General features: G+C 39.4%; 1 protein-coding gene across 1 annotated transcript in view; it reads left to right on the top strand.

Moving 5' to 3' along the window:
- Positions 1 to 15,260: 15,260 nt before the first annotated feature.
- LOC109040292 (coiled-coil domain-containing protein 25) overlaps positions 15,261 to 24,319 on the top strand; it is a 30,024-nt gene continuing 20,965 nt past the window's right edge. The window contains exons 1-2 of the mRNA XM_072305448.1: positions 15,261 to 15,404; positions 16,151 to 16,198. Coding sequence (XP_072161549.1) covers positions 15,380 to 15,404; positions 16,151 to 16,198 — 73 coding nt within the window. The 5' untranslated portion in view covers positions 15,261 to 15,379. The remainder of the gene's footprint in view (positions 15,405 to 16,150; positions 16,199 to 24,319) is intronic.

The raw sequence follows: 24,319 nt of genomic DNA, 5'->3' as shown, positions 1-24,319 counted from the left end.
CACAGATTAGTCCAGATCGCTAACATCCAATCTAGCCCAGAGACAAATAGAGACCGAGCACGTTGGGTTTTCAGTGAGGCACATCTAATTCTCGGGGATCCAACGGAACAACAGTCATGTATTTTCTGATTTCGCCTAAAGTTGACTGATGCTACTCGGCTGTTGGCATTATGGCGGCTTGTTTACATTCTTCCTAATCAATTGCAAAGCGGAAAATTTTCCAATTTTTCATTTGAAACTCTTCCAAATTGTCATAAAATGACCTATTAGAAGGTAAAAAATTAATTCGCCCCTTTTAATCAACATTTGTGATACTTTCGGTGGTTTCACCTTATGTAGTGAGAAGCAGATTCCTCGAGACTCTGAGCCTGGTCCGCAGATTGTTCAACTTCATAATGGATAATTTTAGTTATCGAACTTTCTTTTGACTTTAAATGGTGTATAATTTTTTCTAGACTGTATCAATACCTTGTGATCAAATTCTCAATCTATTAACCTCCATATCATGTCGCAGGATAGAGATATTTTAGCTATTTGAGATCTGTCAAGAACCTGATCACAGCAGCACTGCCAGTCTTACAGATACACTGTATTGAAATTTGACGAAAAAAAATTTACTGTCTATGTCATAAGCTGCTCACTATGATAAGTATTAATCGTGGATCAAATGCTTGATGTCTCCAACATCCTATCTCTAAGCCTGATGAAGTGCGTTGAAAGCGGAGTGTTATGGCTGCGAAGCGTCGATATTTGTTGTTAAGGAGGCGTGTAAATGAAACGTTTGGATAAGCTCGCAAGCTGTACGAATTCTTTTGTGTGTGGAAAATAACTGAATGTCCAGAATTCTAAACATCTGACTGTATCTCAAGTACCTAAAAGAAATGTTGGTCAGGTCAGAGTTTGTGAATCCTTGGCAGCAGTTAATGCAATTCTTCTACTTATTTTAGGCCTTCGCTCATCAAAGTTAGGTAAGTAAGAGACCGCTCAGATATATCATATTATGCTTGTCAGTATTAGCCCATAACTCCATAGTGTAAAAATCCTTGGAGGGTGAAGTGCCCATCATCTGATGGAGTTCCTGAGATTTGTTTAAGAACTTTTCTTCCTGATTATTCTCTCAATTTTACCAGAATTGTCTCTTCCACCACCATCATAAAGTATTTCAACCTTGCATTAAATGAGAAATGATGTATACGCTATTAGAATTCCTAAAATTGGGAGTCGTGAAACAAATAAAGTAGCTTCACCGTAAACATTTGCTAGCTCAGTTGGCAGTAAAACTCTCATTAATTCGGTGAAAATAAAAGTAAATGTTTTTTCTTCGCTCATTTCGATGAGGAAACACATTGAATACATATAAATTGTGATACTGGATGCAACTAATACTACTTCCTGTAAAATTGGAAAATGTGTAACTCGAAAAAAGGAAAGAGGATCTCACCAGAGTGCTCTCTTACAACTTATAGATCAAAATTCGTGATATTTCGGCCCTTAAAGGTTCTTTCATCATTCAGAAATAAAGAAACTAAATTTAGTTTGAACAGGCATCTTTCAAGAAAGAAATGTGACAGCTTATTTGCAGTTTTTAGCTTTTTCATAATGCGTCAAATCTACCTCTTGACGAGAACAGGCGAAGATTCAATCCGCGCACTACTTATTGTTGGTTTACATTTCTCACTTACCAAACTTTAATGAGCAAAGTTGTTAAGTACGTAGGAGAATTTCAGTAACTGCTGCCAAGGATTCACAAACTCTGACCTGACCAACATTTCCTTCAGGTACTTGAGATACGGTCAGATGTTTAGAATTCTGGACATTCAGTTATTTTTCACACACAAAAGAAATTGTACTGCTTACAGGCTTATCCAACCGTTTCATTTACACAGCTCCTTAAAGACACATATCGACTCTTCAGTCGAAATGCTCCGCATTCAATGCATTACATCAGGCTATGGAACGCCGTTAGTGTCAAAACCCTTTTCTTGCGCGCGCGGAATTTTTTCTGGCGCGCGGAATTTTTTTTCGGCGCGCGGAAAGAAAAAATCAGTTTTCGATGAAAATCTCTGAATTTCCGGATTCCGCGCCGGTTTTCGATATATTTGCGCCGTTTGTGTCAAAACTATTTTTTCCGGCGCGGCGCTCCACATCTGTTCCGCGCGCGGAAGTTTCGATATATCGATTCCTGCTCGCCGTTTGTGTCAAAACTATTTTTTCCGGCGCGGCGCTCCAAATCTGTTCCGCGCGCAGAATTCTCGATATATCGATTCCTGCTCGCCGACTGTTTTTTCCGGCGCTGCACCAGAAAATAATTCCGCGCGCCACTTTTTCGATATATCGATTTTTCTGCGCGCGGAGAATATTATCTCTCTTTTGAACGATTTCCATTATCGATCCTCTGCGTGCCCCTGCCGTATGTGGGTCGCGGTCGTGTAAACAAACGCAGATTGATAACACAAATGATCCAAACAACTCGAAATCTCTTAATTTTAATTAATTTAAATCCATTTTCGACTTCAACCAAGCATTTGGCAATAATATTCATCGTATTTTACAACCTGGAGCCACGGCCTATCGGCTCATTTTAAGGTGCATTCTGAAAATCAGTTTTACAAGTCCAATGTCCAAACCCAGACTTTCTTCTTTTACTTTTTTTTAACCATTCTCTTTTCACTTTCGCCTCAAATCAAATGTTTTGCAGTTTTTTTATCTTAAGTAAGTGGTCCTGAATTCATTCAAGAGTTAGAAGTTCACGATTTATTTAGTATTATAGCCTTTTGACCTCTTAAGCTTTATCGATATGATCTCATGTAGTTCGAGGTTTCTTTGGCCCAAACCAAGTGATTACTTACACATCTGATGTGAGTCTTATGGCTCTTCAAATTCGCAGTGTAGAATTAAATCAGAGACTACAGTTACTTAATCCAGTTCTGCTCTCTTGTTCAATGTTTGTCATAAGTGTTTGTTCGTGTCTGTTCTTTATAAGTGACCACTGTAGTGCGTATACACAGTTATGCTATCGGTACAGGTATTATTTCTTGTTTTCTACAGTCAGGACTTTCTCTTAAGCGCAATAATTTACCAAAGAAATTCACCTAGTTGCGTAAATAATTTGGTGTATAGATATTCTGTTAATGTCTCCTTGCGGTGATGCAAAGTTTCTGAGATCTGTCATAAGTGGATTTTGCATTTAGACGGTCACTCTTGCCTGATAAAATTACTGCTCTAGCAGCTTCAAATTTATACTTTGATCTCTGATTCATCACTAAATGACACTCGTGCGGTGTCATTTATCTTTAATCAGTTCAAAGCTATTTCGACAATGAATCATCAAAGGTCCGATCGAAGAAGGAATTTTCTGGTGAGTGCTGCGGCTGAACCGACATCACAACTCAACTTTCAAAAGCATCAACTTATAAAAATTTATGAGGAAGTGGTAATGGTAAGTGGAAATCATGGTAGTGCTCGCTTCTTTCTTAAGCAAATTGTGCGCTCAAAATTTCAAAATCTACTCACCTGCATGTATATTTGAAGAGGAATACGACATGATATGTAGCAGGCTACACTTCATCTATTAATAATACGTAAATTTGTCTTCAGAGCATTCTTAGGAAACTTCCACAATTTTTAGTTTTGTTCCTGAGAGAAAATTTTGAGATAACTCTGCTGGTATTCCCAGTGTCTTTTCAGAAATTTTGTACTTCGTAGGTATCATCAAATACTTAAGTATCAACAGATATTGTACAAGATAGAAAATTTATTTGAGGATTCCTGCTAGTATGTTGTGTTTCCTGCAGCAACAAGGCTCATCACATTTCATGGAATGAAGTAATCAAAAACTGCTTACTTACCTACAGCTTGGTCAGTTTCATGTCTTTCTAGAGTGAAGAAAATATTTTTTTTCTCTCTATTTAAGAATTCAGGGTGAATCAAACCTGTCCAACAAAAATTTTAATAAAATGCCTTTGTTCAAAAACACCTAAGAATCATTTCAATTGTAAAGATGCCGACGATTCTGGTTAAAAGTCCGAAAGTCGGCTGATTTACTGAATTTCTCAGGTACAGACGGATGGAAGGATTTTGAAAAGACATAGAATTACATCCTCCCATAAGAATAAGTCAGGAACATGGTTAAGGTTATCTGGGGATGACATTTGTAACATTTCGTTGCATGATTTTATAATCGAAGAGAAACAGAAAGTCTGAAACTTTGTAAATCTACGTACATGGTTTTCTAGTTAGGCTATGACATCGATATGCTCGTTTTGTTATCAATTAATCTCCACAAAGGTAAGCATACCTACAAACACTGTTCCACAAGAGATACGAATGTAACTTGTGATACCTAAGTGACTTTACAAATCTTACCTGTTAAACTACCAGCTACCTGATTATTGAAACTATGTCAGCCCGATATGAAAAGACATAGCCCTATCTTCTCCATGTAATATATCGGAATTTGTTGTCTTGTCGGGTTGCTCTAAGCCTTCAATAATCGGCCTGCTGATGAGTTGCAAAATATTTCCACTTCCAGACGAATGATCATGTCTTGGTTGATGCTTTCGATAGTAGAGTTGTGATGTCGGTTCAGCCGCAGCACTCACCAGAAAATTCCTTCTTCGATCGGACCTTTGATGATTCATTGTCGAAATAGCTTTGAACTGATTAAAGATAAATGACACCGCACGAGTGTCATTTAGTGATGAATCAGAGATCTAAGTATAAATTTGAAGCTGCTAGAGCAGTAATTTTATCAGGCAAGAGTGACCGTCTAAATGCAAAATCCACTTATGACAGATCTCAGAAACTTTGCATCACCGCAAGGAGACATTAACAGAATATCTATACACCAAATTATTTACGCAACTAGGTGAATTTCTTTGGTAAATTATTGCGCTTAAGAGAAAGTCCTGACTGTAGAAAACAAGAAATAATACCTGTACCGATAGCATAACTGTGTATACGCACTACAGTGGTCACTTATAAAGAACAGACACGAACAAACACTTATGACAAACATTGAACAAGAGAGCAGAACTGGATTAAGTAACTGTAGTCTCTGATTTAATTCTACACTGCGAATTTGAAGAGCCATAAGACTCACATCAGATGTGTAAGTAATCACTTGGTTTGGGCCAAAGAAACCTCGAACTACATGAGATCATATCGATAAAGCTTAAGAGGTCAAAAGGCTATAATACTAAATAAATCGTGAACTTCTAACTCTTGAATGAATTCAGGACCACTTACTTAAGATAAAAAAACTGCAAAACATTTGATTTGAGGCGAAAGTGAAAAGAGAATGGTTAAAAAAAAGTAAAAGAAGAAAGTCTGGGTTTGGACATTGGACTTGTAAAACTGATTTTCAGAATGCACCTTAAAATGAGCCGATAGGCCGTGGCTCCAGGTTGTAAAATACGATGAATATTATTGCCAAATGCTTGGTTGAAGTCGAAAATGGATTTAAATTAATTAAAATTAAGAGATTTCGAGTTGTTTGGATCATTTGTGTTATCAATCTGCGTTTGTTTACACGACCGCGACCCACATACGGCAGGGGCACGCAGAGGATCGATAATGGAAATCGTTCAAAAGAGAGATAATATTCTCCGCGCGCAGAAAAATCGATATATCGAAAAAGTGGCGCGCGGAATTATTTTCTGGTGCAGCGCCGGAAAAAACAGTCGGCGAGCAGGAATCGATATATCGAGAATTCTGCGCGCGGAACAGATTTGGAGCGCCGCGCCGGAAAAAATAGTTTTGACACAAACGGCGAGCAGGAATCGATATATCGAAAATTCCGCGCGCGGAACAGATTTGGAGCGCCGCGCCGGAAAAAATAGTTTTGACACAAACGGCGCAAATATATCGAAAACCGGCGCGGAATCCGGAAATTCAGAGATTTTCATCGAAAACGGATTTTTTCTTTCCGCGCGCCAGAAAAAATTCCGCGCGCGCAAGAAAAGGGTTTTGACACTAACGGCGTTCCATAATCAGGCTTCGGGATAGGATTTTGGAAACAGAATTATTTACAGAGAATTATCTTGAAAAAATTACACACCATTTACAGTCAAAGAACATTTCGATTGCTAAAATAATTATCCATATGGTATATGGAAGTTGAACAATCTGAGGACCAGGCTGTCTCGAGGAATCTGTTTCTCACTGCAAGAAGTGAAACCACCGAAAGTATCACAAATGTTGAGTAGAAGGGGTGAATTAATTATTTACTTGGTAAAAAGTCATTTTATGACAAATTCGGAGAGTTTCAAAGGAAAAATTGGAAAATTTTCCGCTTTGCAAGTGATAAGGAAGAATGTAAACAAATCGCCATATTACCAAAAGCTCACCAGATGCGACTAGCACCAGTCAACTTTAGGCGAAATCAGAAAAATGATGACCGTTGTTTTGTTGAATCCGCGAGAATTAGATGTGCCTCACTCAAAATACATTGGCGGAATAGGGCGTGCTCGGTCTCTATTTGTCTCTGATCTAGCCAATGCTTCAGAAGCGTGAGTAATTTTTGCTACAGGTTAGGCAACTTTAGAAAATTGATGGCACTACCAGTAGTGAAAGAACTTGACCGGATCGAGAGAAATTTCCTATTGAATCTGATTATAAAGCTTGAAAAAAGTATAAATAGTAATGTGTAATAATGGTTTTTGATCAAATAAGATTTTATCAAGTACTGTTATGCTAAGTATTCTGTTCCAATATTCTTACAACAGTTGGTAGCAATTAACTGCTCTCATGGGGGCCTGGCGGGAATTCAAAACTAGGAACCAAAAGTCTCATTTTGGCAGGATTTTGCTTTAATTTTCGGTTTCTAAGGCTTTAAACTTCAAAAATATGATATATTATAATCTGCAAATTTTTTCAATAATGTTATCTACTCAGTATACTGATGAACTCTGATTTGTTTATTTCCACCGATAAAGCACAAAAACATAGCCCGATTATACGAATAAAGAAGGAGAATTAATTAAAATACGGGTAAACAAGGCTGAAAATTATTGAAACACTTAAAGGCAGGACGTTTCGAGCTGCTACCAGCTCATTTTCAGCTGCAAAAACACATGAAAACAAGTAAAAAATTGAGTGGCGACCTGACCCCAGCCGTTATTATGAGTGGTTACGTGATAACGGCTGAGGTCAGGTCGCCACTCAATTTTTTACTTGTTTTTATGTGTTTTTGCAGCTGAAAATGAGCTGGAAGCAGCTCGAAACGTCTTACCTTTTAGTGTTTCAATAATTTTTAGCCTTGTTTACTCGTATTTTAATTAATTCTCCTTCTTTATTTATTTCCACCTTAATTATTTAATCTGGAAATATTGAACCACATAAATTCTACTGAGAAACTAATTCTTGAATTCTTCGGAACGTTTCATCCCACAAAAATCTGAAAAAGAAGTATTCTCCCGCCGAAAATCTGCTGAAAATAGCCAAAATTTCAGTTTTGGTTCCTAGTTTTAAATGCCCATGGATTTTCCCGGCAATGGCGCTCACAAAACTACTCACGCTCCTCCGCCGATGTTAGCGATCTGGACTAATCTGTGCTGTCATCAGCAAGCAAGTTTGAGGTTTCGCCGGCCAGGTTGGCCTAGTGGTTAGCGCGTCTGACTCTAGGTCAATAGGTCCCGGGTTCGAATCCCGGTGGTGGCGACAAATTTTCATGGAACTGACGAGTGGATCTGTAAGCAGAATTCGCTAGGCCTTCATCCGTGCAAATTTGTAAGCCCGAGCATGGATGTCTTCCAAACTCTCTGATGTCTTCGGACAATAAATAGTGCCTATAGATGGCTGTAGATTCCGAAAGGAATAGAAGCCACTAAACTCTCAATAAAAAAAAAAAAAAAAAAAAAAAAAAAAAGTTTGAGGTTATGCACATCTTACATCCTCCCTCCTGTGATAGAGGCGAAAGGCGATTTAACAGCGTTTTCATGTATTTTTTATGTGTTATTCGTAGATATGCTAATTTAAATTGTTACTGCCGTGTAATTGAAATTTTTGTCAAATTTCAGCTTTCTATCGATGTCACGGTAAGCCGCCATCTTGTTTGTTTATTTACGGCCCTAAGAGCATCATGAAGCCTAAAAACTCGTTGACCAATCAAAAGCGGAACAGTTTTCCTGTAGTAAAAAGATACGAATGGCCATAGACGCTATTAGTGCAACGTCACAGAAAAGCGATATATATAGATTTTTTCGCACTGGTAGCATTGAAAGAGGTTATGCCAATGTTATTAGCTACGTTTATGCGAGGCTCGAAACCGGGGTTTCACGAAACCCGAGTTTGTAATGCAAGTTTTCTCCGTCGGGTTTATGCGGACGCTGTAACCCGACTTTCGCGGGAAATCAAACTTTCCGATTTTGGCGCTGTTTATGCGCATATTTTCGATTGAACTTGAATTTCATGTTGGCGCCATTTTCACAAGCTATACTTCATTTTTCCACTATGAATTGATTCAATAAATTATTAGGTATTACTCTTTTATCCTGTGTATGTTCAATTTTTCCACAATATATAAGCGGAGGCTTCATCTTCACTAGAAAAGCCTTTACTGACTTTCTGAGCAACAGTTGGAAAAATGACAGTAGATGTTTAATCATTTTACGTTCATCTTTAAAATTGAATGAATACCTAATCTCAACAACCCTCCAAATCATGCTCGAGCTTATATTCTGAGTTCAGAAAAGTTGCCATAGGTAATTTTAGTGATGTTAAAAATAATTGTGGCAGGCGCAGAAATTCATCATATTGTTTATTGAGCTTCTAATGATCTTACAATAGGTAGATATAGGCATTGAAAGTGTAGGAGTGCTAATCCAGTAAAGCACCGCACCTTCACTCCATGCTGTTGTAAAGATTGTATGTCTGCCATTATTGTAGTGAAACAAATAAAGAACCGGGATATACTTATGGGAATTCCTCCTTCAAGATATGATCAAAATAAGCAGATATTGATAGGTCAACAATGTATCGCTGAAGCAGAAGCGTCTAGTCTAAATCCTCTTGAGGCAACGGACGGTGACAATCTCAACAAACTGGTGACGCTTCACAAATTTTGAATTTCCACATTCCCAGAGACACGCGCTGAAATCCTGTTTCTCACCCCTCTTTCCGACTGCTCTCCGAGTCCATGAGCAAGACAGGAAGAAAATAGGCAAGCTACCACCACTGTTTGCCTACCTATGTGTGTTTTTCTTAAACTTGATTTTCAAAGGTGACTCATGTAAAGAGCAACTGACAAACAAGATTTCAGAACCTGCCATTGCATTTCACTAATCTAAGACACAAACCCAACCTTACCATTGATATTCTTTCGCTTAGACTGTATATTATTCTCCCACTGAGATTCGATATGAACTCAATTCAAAAATCCTTCTGAATTTAATTATTTAGGTAGATTGGAATCTGGAGCTCTCAGTCTATCTGTAAAGCGCATTTACTAACATTCACTGCTGTCACAAGATATTTTTGCACAGGCAGAGCCACTTTCCACAGTTGATGCATCTCTAACGCCAAAGCTCAATTATGACAAGTGGTTCAACGACCAAAAATTGTTACACGCCTCAATAAAAACCTTATTCTTATCTCAAATTGAAAATCTTGGATCACAGAGCACTCACCGAAGAATCTCCTTCCTTCTGCATCAGTATGAGAAGAGTGACGATACTTTGGAGCAATAACTTTGAACTAGTTTCAATAAATGATGGCTTCAGAATTTGAGTCATCATTTACTAGAGATTGGATCAAAGAAATAAGTCAGCAGGTCACGGTTGTGGCTGGAGTCACACTTCCAGTAGGACAACCAGGAAATAGATACACGGATAACACACAAATTCAAGAGCTATGCAGCTCTGACTGGATCAGATTTTAGATTTAATCGGTAGATTGAAATGAAAAAATTCGGTGCACTACTTAAAGGGAAGCAGGGTGCCTTATCTTGAAATCTTAGGCAAATCGTTGGGATACAGTAAAAAAGTTCTCCGCAGATGATGAACTGGTAGGTAAGGCTATTACTCAATTGTAGCCTGTAAAGCTCTTTGCTTGCTTTGCTTCTGTAGTCATAAAATGTTGATTAGAGTTGCAAGAATTATCTGAAAAAGCAGTAATAAGCCTGGATTCCATCTGACACTAAACACCTTCACTAGAAAATAACGTCCTACGTTTAGCTAAATAAGGATAAGTAAGCCACATATAACTGAAGGAATCACGTAAAAGTGCTTAAGCAACAATTGTAGTAAAATTATGATTGTAAAAAATGTTGAATAATGGCAAAATTAAAGCTAAATCGTGGGATAAGCACCAGTTGTTTACGAACGTTATGATAATAAATCCGCCATATTGCCGATCGCGCACCTGAAAATCGCATTTGAAGTCGAATTTCAACTAATTTCAACCTCCGGTTCGTTTATGCGGAGTGCGAAAACCTAGTCTTTAGTGTAAAATAAGGTTTCAAACACAAATTTCGGAAACCTACATTTCGTTAGTTCCGTATCGTTTATGCCGTGATTTGAACCTTGGTTTCAAACTCAGGTTTCGATTGAAGTTAGGTTAAGAGGCTCGCATAAACATAGCTATTGTTTGGATCCAATTCGATATAATGGAGAATCCCTATGATGACGTCGCCACTAATAGCGTCTATACCCAGAGACAAGAGACCCTCCACTAGTATCTTGGCCATGGTGGAAGCTTTTACTTTCGGGACTTCAGCATTCTACTGTTGACTTACCTACATGGTTGATGTTCAACAACGTGTTGGCAGTTTCGTTTCGCAAACAAGCCGAAAATGGCCGACGTTTGGGAAAGTTGTTTGGCTCATGACGTCATCCGAAGCTCATCATCGACCATGTAGGTAAGTCAACAGCCGAAAATAGGGTGATGACTGTTGCTCGCTAATAATTCTCCATAAGGAATTGTTGAAACCCCGAAAGTAAAAGCTTCCACCTGTCGCTAGGAGGCCAGTGGAGGGTCTCTTGTCTCTGTCTATACCATACCATGGACCAAGAGAATAAAACCATAAGCCCCACATACACGGTGAAAGTGGACCTTAAGGCCTCTATAGACGATCAAATTCCCGAACCAATTCCGATCAAAGTAGCATCAAAGTGTCGGGAGTCATCAGTCTGAAATTCATAAATTTGCTTAATTTTAAAATGAAAACTTGACAGAAACGTTTCCTGTGGCAGGAAATGATGAATGATGGCACTCCTGTCTGATCTCACTTTGATCAAAAAAAAGTGCGGCCCGTCAAAATTTGATGGTAGATGGTGACCACCAGTCCATCAGCATGTCTACTTTGATCGGAATTGGTTCGGAATTTGATCGTCTATAAAGGCCTTTAATATTGGCTTAATGTGGGAGTCACCGATGCGTTGTTGAGCGGTGACCTTTAAAGTCACTTTAAACAGCAGTTACACGATTAAATCGGCAGGGCCTAGCATTGTTGCCGAGCTAGAGGCCCAATACAAATTTTTCATAAGAGTTCAAATGGGTTAGTGAACATATTTGTACAACCCTGACAACAGTGACTTAACTTGTTTGGTTTTTTAAAATTCTGGAAGTGCACGTGAATATTGAAGGTTATGTGTTGAGTGTGTTTTGTTATTTCCAACCATGAGGGAGAGTTGAGGAAATAAGCCCCTCCATATTGTCGAACATATTATGATTATTTTGGGTAGGTGAATTATTATTCATAGGTTCAGGAATAACTTTTTTGGGCTGAACCACTACCCTCGTGGATTTGTCATCGTGCACACCAGCTCTACCTGCTAGCAACTCCCTGCATGATTTACCCGGCTTGGGCATAATTTTAAGTAGGACCGTTCTCTTCACGTTCTTGTTACTATCGATGAAAGACATTTTAATGACTGAAAATTGCGAAACGCATGCGAACACGAATACAAAAACTCCGAACTCCGAAGTCACTAACCACACAACACGACCGGGAGAAAACCAAACATAGAGCAATCCTTCAGAGGATGGTGATCGTTGATTCAGAATACCATCGGTGAGCCTTAAGGCCTTTATAGACGATCAAATTCCGAACCAATTCCGATCAAAGTAGACATGCTGATGACTGGTGGTCACCATCTACCATCAAATTTTGACGGGCCGCACTTTTTTGATCAAAGTGAGATCAGACAGGAGTGCCATCATTCATCATTTCCTGCCACAGGAAACGTTTCTGTCAAGTTTTCATTTTAAAATTAAGCAAATTTATGAATTTCAGACTGATGACTCCCGACACTTTGATGCTACTTTGATCGGAATTGGTTCGGGAATTTGATCGTCTATAGAGGCCTATAAGCGTCCAGCCCACCTACAAACTAGGGGCCTCAAAGAGGCTCATCGATGGAACTGCTGACTGTTGCCTTTCAAAGATCGTCGGCCCGACGATCTTTGAGGGTAACCGATGTGTGCGGGATACATCACAGATCAGATCTTGAAATTTTCAAGGCATTCCGTGCAGAAATGGCTGAGAAATAGAAGAATTAGTGCCAGTTTGAGAGCCCCAGTTTGTACGTGGGCTGGACGCATTAATAATCGTCGGCCCGGCGAATATTAAGGTTCACCGCTCAACAACGCATCGGTGACTGCCACATTAAGGTCCACTTTCACCGTGTATGTGGGGCTATACTCTGTCCATAAAGGTCATAGAGTACAATAGAGTCGCAAAGTACTGGATCGCCGATGAAGTCACTTTTCGAGGCTGTTTTGTCCAGTTCTCCGGAGACTAGTGTGCGGCGACTAGCGATGACGCATACGCAGAGACTCGCGCTCAGCGCTCCCCACTCCCGACAGCCCCGACTCGGCTCCGTTCGTCGGCTAGACACACACTGAACCAGCTAAAATAAGTAGGCCGGTAATAAGTCTGAAATTGAGTCCATATATGAATATTATCTCGGAGTAACATACATTAATGGATTCATTATGGCTTTGAATATCTATTTCAAGCAAAATTTGCACAAATTAATACCGATGGAATTAAAAAAAGTCGAAAAAACACAAGCAGTCGTTGATTTCTCCATAAGCCACCGTGTAAAAAAATGCCGGTTGGTTCACAACTTGGTATAAGTCAGAAATTAAATTCCTTTATGAATTTTATCCAGGAGTTATATACATCAATGGATTCATTATGACTTTGACTATCTAATTATAGCAAAATTTGCACAAATTAATATCGATGAAATTAAAAAATGTCGAAAAAACACGGGCAGTCGTTGCTTTTCCCGTAAGCCGCCGTGATAAGAAATGCCGGTTGGTTCACACTTGGTATAAGTCAGAAATTAAATCCCAATATGAATATTATCCAGGAGTAATATACATCAATGGATTCATTATGGCTTTGACTACCTTTCAATAGCAAAATTTGCAAAAATTAATGCTGATTGAATTATAAAATACCCAAAAAACACAAGCAGTTCTTGATTTCTCCATAAGCCGCCGTGTTACAAAATGCCGTTGGGTTCACAAATGGTTCACTATTTTCGGAGCACACGCGGCTCGGAAACGCCTGTTCATGGATTGGCTTCATCGGCGATCCAGTACTTTGCGACTCTATTGTACTCTATGATAAAGGTACTCTAATCCAAAACCACAGATTAGTCCAGATCGCTAACATCCAATCTAGCCAATGCTTCAGAAGCGTGAGTAATTTTTGCTACAGGTTAGGCAACTTTAGAAAATTGATGGCACTACCAGTAGTGAAAGAACTTGACCAGATCGAGAGAAATTTCCTATTGAATCTGATTATAAAGCTTGAAAAAAGTATAAATAGTAATGTGTAATAATGGTTTTTGATCAAATAAGATTTTATCAAGTACTGTTATGCTAAGTATTCTGTTCCAATATTCTCACAACAGTTGGTAGCAATTAACTGCTCTCATGGGGGCCTGGCGGGAATTCAAAACTAGGAACCAAAAGTCTCATTTTGGCAGGATTTTGCTTTAATTTTCGGTTTCTAAGGCTTTAAACTTCAAAAATATGATATATTATAATCTGCAAATTTCTTCAATAATGTTATCTACTCAGTATACTGATGAACTCTGATTTGTTTATTTCCACCGATAAAGCACAAAAACATAGCCCGATTATACGAATAAAGAAGGAGAATCATAGGCGGTTCTAGACCTTCATGTTTGGGGGTGCCCAGAGGTGGAAAATGTCGGAGACCGGCCCCAAAGGGGACGGTCGCTCAGGGGAGGCCTAATTTTCGGCCCTCAAGTTTTATCCTATTCCTACCCTCCTTTCTCTTTTTCTCTCCTTTCTTACTTAAATACTTATAAATTCAACGTAGAAAATTTTTAGCAAAACTTTCCACCAAAACTACATTCTTACCATAAAAAAAAAACAGTAGAATCTTTGTAAAACACGGCTATCAATATTAATTCTGTTTAAAACATTTTCAATTAATTGCTGGGATTTTTTTCAGTGTGAGCGAATACAGAATCTTTAAAAGCAGTAATTTGGTCTTTTTTAGCTCAATTTTCAGATTTAAAAAATTCATGAAATAAAAATATTGCCAATTTTTTGCGTTCATAATACGATTTTTTCTTGACGTGTTTACTTGCCCAAAAGCCTCTTTCACGGTTCCAGTAACCGTACTTAATTTTTGCTTGGGGGTGCCCGGCACCCACTGGCACCCCCGTAGAACCGCCTATGAGGAGAATTAATTAAAATACGGGTAAACAAGGCTAAAAATTATTGAAACACTTAAAGGCAGGACGTTTCGAGCTGCTACCAGCTCATTTTCAGCTGCAAAAACAAGTAAAAAATTGAGTGGCGACCTGACCCCAGCCGTTATTATGAGTGGTTACGTGATAACGACTGAGGTCAGGTCGCCACTCAATTTTTTACTTGTTTTTATGTGTTTTTGCAGCTGAAAATGAGCTGGAAGCAGCTCGAAACGTCTTACCTTTTAGTGTTTCAATAATTTTTAGCCTTGTTTACTCGTATTTTAATTAATTCTCCTTCTTTATTTATTTCCACCTTAATTATTTAATCTGGAAATATTGAACCACATAAATTCTACTGAGAAACTAATTCTTGAATTCTTCGGAACGTTTCATCCCACAAAAATCTGAAAAAGAAGTATTCTCCCGCCGAAAATCTGCTGAAAATAGCCAAAATTTCAGTTTTGGTTCCTAGTTTTAAATGCCCATGGATTTTCCCGCCAATGGCGCTCACAAAACTACTCACGCTCCTCCGCCGATGTTAGCGATCTGGACTAATCTGTGTCCAAAACAAACAGACTAACATAACCTCTTTGCCTCTTTCTTATTCATTTTGCGTGTTTCGTTGATGGTTCCGAGTCAATCACTAAAATGGTAATATTATATTAATCTTAGGTAGTCGCATATCATCTTGTTCTGCTAAAATGGTGTTTTACTACACAAGTAATGGTACGTATTGTTCATTCACACACTCATTGCATGATCCACCTTACTTGAGGAGTGGGAATTAAAAACTTAGGCAAGTGTTCTGAAGACTGTGCATGGCGTTCCTCACTAAAGTAGAACTTGTAAGCCTTTTTTATGGGGTAATGTTGCATGGTGTCAACAAACCAAAATCTGATTATGGAGTCAATGTTTGTTGATGTTGTGCTCAGGCAGTGAAACGCAAAGTAGGCCCCAAGACCAATCCACACAGGTCAGTCATTGCGCAGCTTTTTTGAAATCCACTCCCCCGCCCGGCCCTAACTCGCAGCACCCATTGTGACGTAGCATCGAGTGCTCCCATAAGAAATACATTGCAGGCACTCAATACTGCATCACTGTGCAGTAGAGTACCAAAACTCATCCTCGGGAATGACTGACCTGCGTGGATTGGTCTTGGTAGGCCCTGAGCATGGTGTCAACAGACAGAAAAATATCCTCCTTGTAAGTAAAATAAAAAGATTAAGTCTACAGGAGAGGTTTGAGTCACGCATAATATTCAAACAAAGAACTCCAGCACGCAACTCTTGATTTGGATTGGGGAATATGTTTTCAATTCACATTAAAAGTCTTGTGTAATCATAGTCAGTAATCCCTATGTATCAAACGTAAGACAGACTAAATTTTTAACAAACATGATTGTTTTTTTGGTCAAGCTTTCCTCATTATCTCTTTTTAATATTATATATATGTTAGTTTTTCTTTGTTTCCAGCGGTTTCGCCACCAGTCACTTTATTCATGGGAGTGGACAAGTATGAAAGTAAGTGTGTTTACCTCTAGTGGGCAGTAAAACTATTCTAAAAAGATTATCCTGCCAGACTCTTCATTTATTTCATGAACTAGCAACCTGTATGTGCTCCGGATGTTTGTACTCATTTAGACTAAATGCTTTGGAAATTGGAGAACCCCTGAGCAATTACAAATATGATTGAATAAATGTTTTATCTAGCAATAAATACAAAACGTTTCTAGACAAAACACTGACTCTCTTCTCCTGAAGCGGAAGACTTATTTAAAGATTAGTTAGGGAACCGTACAAAAAACAAAGAAGAAGAAAAAAATATTTACAAAATAATAACAATAATTAAGCAAGTGCTCAGCACACTTTAAGTACAGATTAAGCATTAAATTTAGTCTGGCTATGGCTATACCTACTTGGTGCTCAACTCTTTTGATGATCACCCAGATGAATCTGAGATATGGTCGAGCAAAATGGGTGGAAATCGCTCGAGCAATAAACTGTCATTTTTACAGGGAAATCGCCACTTTTCCTCACGGTGGACCAGGAAAAACAGAATGAAAAGAAACGAGCACCCTGCAAACTGCCCATGAACGCACTACGCGAGTTTTTTCCAAAGATTACTAAGGACTCCAGATACTGCATTGAAATAAAAAACGGCCCCCCAGTCCCCTGCAGCTCCAGGGTAGGCAACCTGTTAAGCGGTATGCCATACTTCGAGCTAACGAATATACTGCTTGCCGTGTGTTTGACTGGTTTCGCCGTGCTGTGCTAAGTTTGGTTGAAGATTCACTGTATTAAATTTTCTTATGTTTTAAATCATTAAAAATGCCGGAACCCCCCCCCCCCCCCCCCAAAAAAAAAGAAAGAAAGAAAAAATTAATGCAAATATCTCTGCTCAATTTTCTGAGTCTATTTACCTTGACTAGTGACTAAAATGAACGATTTTCGCAATTTGTCGTTCATAATTTTCACATTCGAAGTGCAATTTCCCATGCACTTCCATTACAAGTGGGCTAAAGTATAGCATACCGCTATACAGGTTGCCTACCCTGGCGCTGCAGGCGACTGGGGGGCCGCTTCTTTCCACCGGCAAGTATACGACGTGCGGTATCTGGCGTCCTTAGTAATCTTTGGTTTTTTCAGGGTTTCCTGGGTAGGGGTGTTCAAATGATTTCTTGCCGGAACACTGTCGATATCGTCTCTTATTGAAACTGGCGGCAGTACCGACAGTGGGGTGATATCGACAACAGCCGGCCTTATCGGATTTTTGAGAACTCGCACTCAATGCATTGTTGCCCCGTGTGTCGGTTTATCAGATTGCCTGGCGTGGCAGCGAGTAAAATAGATGTACAAATGGCAACAGCTTATTTTCGCCAGCTCCGAAAACTCTGATCGCTATCGGCAAGAGAGCTCTTATCGTAACTTTTTCTTAACGGAACTGTTTCGGTAGCTTACCATAAACCGATAGAACAGCCCTATTCCTGGGTATCTGGTTGTTTCTTCTTTTGAAGTGTCCCACGCATCCACCGCGGAAGCAAGTATGTTTCAGTCAAAGAATTGTATGTCCGTAAGTCATTGTGTAATGAGAAGTTTTTCCACATAGTTCCTTTCCCCTACCTGTGTGCGACAAACAGTGCGTTTGAAATCTTCTTGCCCTTGGACCACTGAGCGCCTAAAAGCTGGTTGAAAAACTCTCCCTGACCCACTATGCGGCTCAGCTCCGGCTGCGTAGAGTACCTATATTGAGAGAGTATGGCCACTGGGTCCCATGGAGAGGCTTAGGACCCAAAAATGGCGGTGCGTTGTTTTGGTTTTTGTGGAAGGGAGGGGGGGTCTTCGCCAACTTTTGACGGTTTTCACCAACCGCACTTGCTGCCAACCTCACCACATCTGAGATAACTTTTCTCAAAAGTTGCACACGATTAGCCTTAAAAATATGTAAAGAAGTCGCAATAGTGCATTTGGGTAAATTTCTCGTTACGATAAGCAAAGAAAACTACATTTTGAGTCATTTTGCATTACATTAATTTATGGCGTCCGCCATTTTTGGGTCCTAAGGGCTCCATTCAGCCTAAGATGGCTGAGCCAATCAGAGGTGGTAACACCAGTGGCAATACTCTCTCAATATAGGTACTCTACGGCTGCAGCCGGCTCCTCTCATGGCGCTCACACACCCCCCCCCCCCGTCTAAAACTTTCAAAGCTCGCCATTTTTAACGGCTCCGCCGATTTTGCTGAAATTCAACATTAAACCAGTCTAACGGGGAACTACCACCCATAAAAATTTCAGCTCAAAATATGCATTTTAACTCGAGTTATCGAGTGGACAAGATTTGGCCTCCCTTCACTTTCGAGCCCCACCTCTCAAAATCTATTATTGCCTCAAATTTTAATCTCTTTATTGGGAGAATAGTAGCTTTAATGAGGCTCTACGAAACGCAAAAAAAATGATCAAATTATCTTGCAACGTGATAAAGACATAACTACTCAGAAATCGAAAAATCTTAGATGGGCAGAAATACGTACATACAAATATAACATGGTGGTGAAATGGTGCTGGATCCACACCATTTCGCGGGGAAATCTAAGCCGAAAGATTCAAAACATTACAATTAGAGTCAACAAAAATTTCTGAGCTCTAATGAGTGCTAGTTCAAAATTGAAGGGGGAGAGAACTGTGGACCCAGCACCATTTCACTACGTTGTTACATACAGTTCGGGCTATACTTTGTGATATATATATATGTGTGTGTGTTTAAAAATACATATATATATATATGAAATGCAGTTTTTTTACGAGGTATCGGTCACTAATATTTTTTTTGTATGGATCTTTCCATACTAGCGAGAACCTCATTTGAGGAGAGTTGGGTGTGGGTAAAGAAATCGGGCCTGTTGTCAGCGCCACTACCGGTTTCACGCTTGTTAGCGATCTTCAGGTGTGCATAGACAGCCAGTCCCGATTAGAAGCTCGAACACTCTGAGATGCCGTGCAAATCAGAATGCCAAACTCCGGCGGGAGCCACACTAGCAGCGCGGCTCACGCCCTCTACCGTTAGCCACCCAACAACTCCTAAAGTTTTACTTCTGGCGGCTAGCCGCAACGCGACTAATAAGCCAACCCGAAGGCCTCCAACGGAGGAAATTCGAGCAATCCATTTACGGACATGTTGCTCAGCACTCACGCCTCTGTGCCTATACAAATCAAATGATTTGTTCTGACCGTCATTTATATGAAATGCAGTTTTTTACGAGGTGTCGGTCACTAATATTTTTTTTGTATGGATTTTTCCATACTAGCGAGAACCTCATTTGAGGAGAGTTGGGTGTGGGTAAAGAAACAGGTCAGAACAAATCATTTGATTTGTATAGGCACAGAGGCGTGAGTGCTGAGCAGCATGTCCGTAAATGGATTGCTCGAATTTCCTCCGTTGGAGGCCTTCGGGTTGGCTTATTAGTCGCGTTGCGGCTAGCCGCCAGAGGTAAAACCTTAGGAGTTGTTGGGTGGCTAACGGTAGAGGGCGTGAGCCGCACTGCAGTGTGGCTCCCGCCGGAGTTTGGCATTCTGATTTGCACGGCATCTCAGAGTGTTCGAGCTTCTAATCGGGACTGGCTCTCTATGCACACCTGAAGATCGCTAACAAGCGTGAAACCGGTAGTGGCGCTGACAACAGGCCCGATTTCTTTACCCACACCCAACTCTCCTTAAATGGGGTTCTCGCTAGTATGGAAAAATCCATACAAAAAAAATATTAGTGACCGATACCTCGTAAAAAACTGCATTTCATATAAATGACGGTCAGAACAAATCATTTGATATATATATATATATATATATATATATATATATATATGTGTGTGTGTGTGTGTGTGTGTGTGTGAGGGTGGGTGTGTGTGTGTGTGTCAGGGTGTCTGTGAGTGTGTGTGTTTCTGTGAGGGTGTGTGTGTCTGTGAGGGTGTGTGTGTGTGTTCTGACCGTCATTTATATAAAATACAGTTTTTTACGAGGTGTCGGTCACTATTATTTTTTGTATGGATTTTCCCATTCGAGCGAGAACCTCATTTGAGGAGAGTTGGGTGTGGGTAAAGAAATCAGGTCTGAACAAAAATGATGACCTTTTTTTTATATAATAGTTTAATAAAATTGTTCACTTTTAACACTTTCATATGCATGCTTTATATAAAAAAATAAAAAAAATTGTCCGTAAAAAAAAATTACCTTACCTAGCTTTTATCATTTTTCATATATTATGGTCAGGTCTGAACTTTGATTTTTTTATATAAGCATTATGCACACGTTTTTTATATAAAACTACCATTTAGATAACGGATATGTTTTACCTATACTTTTTTTAGAAAAAGAAAAATTTGTTCTGCTACTAGGGTATGGATGGAGTTTTTAGTGTGAGTTACAACCTTTAAAAATGTACTCTTTTAATTTGTTAAAATTTTCATGTACTTAAAACTCCATCTATTTATTAAGCTAATAACTATAAAGTAGTACATATATAGATATAACTCCTAAAACACGACCTGGAGAAAGAAGGCTAAATTTACAAATGAAAAATTCGAGACGTTTCGCCCAAAATCTCAGGCATTTTCAATCGATAAAAAATAAAGAAAGGTTAAAACACAAAATTACGGTCATCCCTCAGACCGGAGTAGCAAGGCACTGACTGGTGATTATGTAATGACGGAACCAGTAAACAGACGAAGAGATAAATAGAAGGATCTCTCTTCACACACACTAGTCGGACCTGTGTGACCCGAAAAACTGATGGTAGGCAACACTAAGTTTTTCAACATCAGCTTGGTAGTTACAAGTTCTCTCGCTGTTTTGAATAATGTGTATCATTTCCATCATCTCCAATAAGGTTCTGGCGTAGTCATTGGACTCACTACTCAAAACTGTGGTGTTTGCAAAGTCAAAAGCAAGACCGTTGTTATTTTTTTGCTGATGAAGCGCCATAACCCCTTTTTTGTCGGATTCGAGGACTTTTATATAACAATAGCGGTCGCTGACATCCGCCATTTTTAGGGCAAACGCTTTTTTCTAATTCTGGAGCCCTCAAAAATGCCTGTGCAAAGTTTCAGACTTCCAGCGCAAATTTTCGGCAAGATATGAATTGATAACAATATTATTTGTAAAAACAGTGGATGTGAGAATCCACTGTTCTCCCCGCCCGGCGCGGCAGGACACTGTAGAGATTCGAATGCACCTGCGATAACTGCCCGCACACCGGCCATGGGGTGCAGCTAAACTCAAATGATACGTATCGGGACCGTATCGCCAGATTTGTTGATTTTTTAACTGATTTTATAATTTTTTCCTTATTTTTGTTGTAGAAGTTACAAACGGTTTAGTTTTTCGTTCAATTTTATTAAATGACTCAGCATTGACTTACTTTTGGTACATTTCAATCGTTTCACCAGCCTTACCCTTCCCGAAGACTTTGTTTCATGTATGAAAAAATGTTTTCAGTAAAAATAGCGGATGTCAAATTGTTTTCAAATCGCTGTTACTCCTTCAATTTTTCTTTTAAATAGATCGTAAAACGTGTGTTCTTTACAGGAAGAGTTGTTCTTTATGAAAATTTTTATAAGAATCCTCTCAGTTCTACAGGCGGCTTAGTGCAAAGCTTCGAAAACTTCAAACTCGATTTTGTCACAATGTGAAAACTCTATATCCGCTATTGTCACTTATTAGTCCTCATTTGTGACCATTAGGTCTTTTGGACAATTGCTGTTTTGTTTGGCTAATGTAGATGTGCGGGTGCTCTTCATAACGTCCCAGGTCTGGGTCCGACGTGGGTCTCATGTGAGAATGCAATAGTGTAGGTATTTTCTTCGGAAATTATTCTAAAAAACCTACGTGGCTGCTTACATTACACAGCTTACACTAAACAATAATATAAAATAACACACATAATACTAATGCACACATAATATGAAAAGAAGAATGCATCTGAAGAGTCAGAAATCCTATTTTTTGTTTCATCTAATCTAAAATAGGTAAGGATCATCTAAGGATCATGATCCCGTGATCAGGAAGTTTCTGCAGCCTTGTGGGCGCCTAATTAGTCCTGCTATTTCTACAAAAAGACTCACCCTGTGCCCTCAATTTCCAGATGTGACACTCCAGGCAATTTTTGATTAAAAGTCTGAGGGTTTCGGGTGGTATCTGGTAATTTTATTTCATGAAGAAAATTCTCACCAATTATGGTGAGACTCCGTTCTCTCATTATCAAAGGTTAATGCCCTTAAATGGAAGAGGTGCCTCTCAGGGCACGGTACGCTTTAAACACTTTTAATGCGGTCAACATACCACCCGCGATTTTTTTGCGGAAATTTCAACTAGAAGGTCTACTGATTGAGGAACAACAAACCGCGAAATCTGTAGTTTGGCAGTTTTTGAGAAAATGCGATTTTTCGCTGTTCTGGCGGGAATTTCGGGTCAAGGCGCTGAAAAAGTCAAGTTAGGCTGTTTTTGTGGCTCGTAAATGTATATCCTATACATTTGTAGTTAATCAAGTGTCAGAAGATAGCTATTCGTGCATATTGCCCAAAATTCATAACCTCAAATCCACGACTTTCGGGTTTTTGGGGGGTTAGTCAAGGAGAAATCCGAAAAAAGAGGGTTAACCCGGAACAACTTGCGTGACAAACCTTCCTATTGAACAACGTACCAAAAGTTTACCACGGTTCGATCCCGGAACGGGGGGTTTCACCCCCCCCCATTGCCTAAATTTCAAAATGGCGGCCATAATAAGGCCTCTGGGAGTTCAATTTTTTTTTAAAATACGCATACAGTGTTATGTGTGGTGTCGATTCCTATGTAATTTTAGTCGTAGATTTCAGATATGAAGTCACGAAAGCCCCCCTGTCAAAAGGGGGTATCCCAAATCCAACGGAATTAGTCTGACTCAGGGTAGTTTATGAAACATAGCCTTACGTCAGGTTGTTTCACTTTTACTTGGGATGTCACGTAAACATTTCAAAAATTCACCCTCCTGCCTTTCAAATCTGGCCGCCATCTTGGCATTTAAAGCAATTCCTTCGAATTGAGGGACTTTATGACTTTATAAATGAAATCTACGACCAAAATTACATAAGAAATGATACCTCACTTGCATTATCACGCGAACTTTTTAAAAATCCACCTTCCTGTCTTTCACAATTGGCTGCCATCTTGGATTTGAGGTACCCCCTTTTGACAGGGGGACTTTTTTGACTTCATATCTGAAATTTACGACCAAAATTACATAGGAATCGGCACCACACATGACACTGTATGCGTATTTTAAAAAAAAATCGAACTCCCAGAGGCCTTATTATGGCCGCCATTTTGAAATTTAGGCAATTTGGGGGGGGGGGGTGAAACTCCCGGTTCCGGGATCGAACCGTGGTAAACTTTTGGTACGTTGTTCAATAGGAAGGTTTGTTACGCAAGTTGTTCCGGGTTAACCCTCTTTTTTTCGGATTTCTCTTTGACTAACCCCCAAAAACCCGAAAATCGTGGATTTGAGGATATGAATTTTGGGCAATATGCACGAATAGCTATCTACTGACACTTGATTAACTACAAATGTATAGGATATGCATTTACGAGCCACACAAACAGCCTAACTTGACTTTTTCAGCGCCTTGATCCGAAATTCCCGCCAAAACAGCGAAAAATCGCATTTTCTCAAAAACGGCCAAACTACAGATTTCGCGGTTTGTTGTTCCTCAATCAGTAGACCTTCTAGTTGACATTTCCGCAAAAAAATCGCGGGTGGTATGTTGACCGCAAAGTGTTTAAAACGTACCATGAGGGTTTAAATATTGAACCGTGAAACACGGCTGCCGATAGAAAATTTTATAGAATAAAAATTTCAGATGGTGGAAGAGGGGAGCGGGAAGGAAAACTTTTTTTCTGTAATGAGAGAACATCCCACATTTTATCTCTCAGTTTTATCCTATGAATGCATTTCTTTTGCTCATTGTTCTGATAATGGCAAAAGCCTAAAAGCTTAGACGACTTCAAGCAAGGAAATCTTTTATTTTTGTAAGTTATAACTTAATTATAATACCCTGCAGTGACTACCACAAATCTCTCAATGTAAAGGACTACGTGCAAAACGGGTCATTTAGGGCTCGG

The sequence above is a fragment of the Bemisia tabaci genome, chromosome 1, assembly GCF_918797505.1.
Source record: "Bemisia tabaci chromosome 1, PGI_BMITA_v3".
NCBI classification, from domain to species: domain Eukaryota; kingdom Metazoa; phylum Arthropoda; class Insecta; order Hemiptera; family Aleyrodidae; genus Bemisia; species Bemisia tabaci.
The sequence above is the reverse complement of the archived record's forward strand: the minus strand, read 5'-3'. Positions and strand labels throughout refer to the sequence as shown.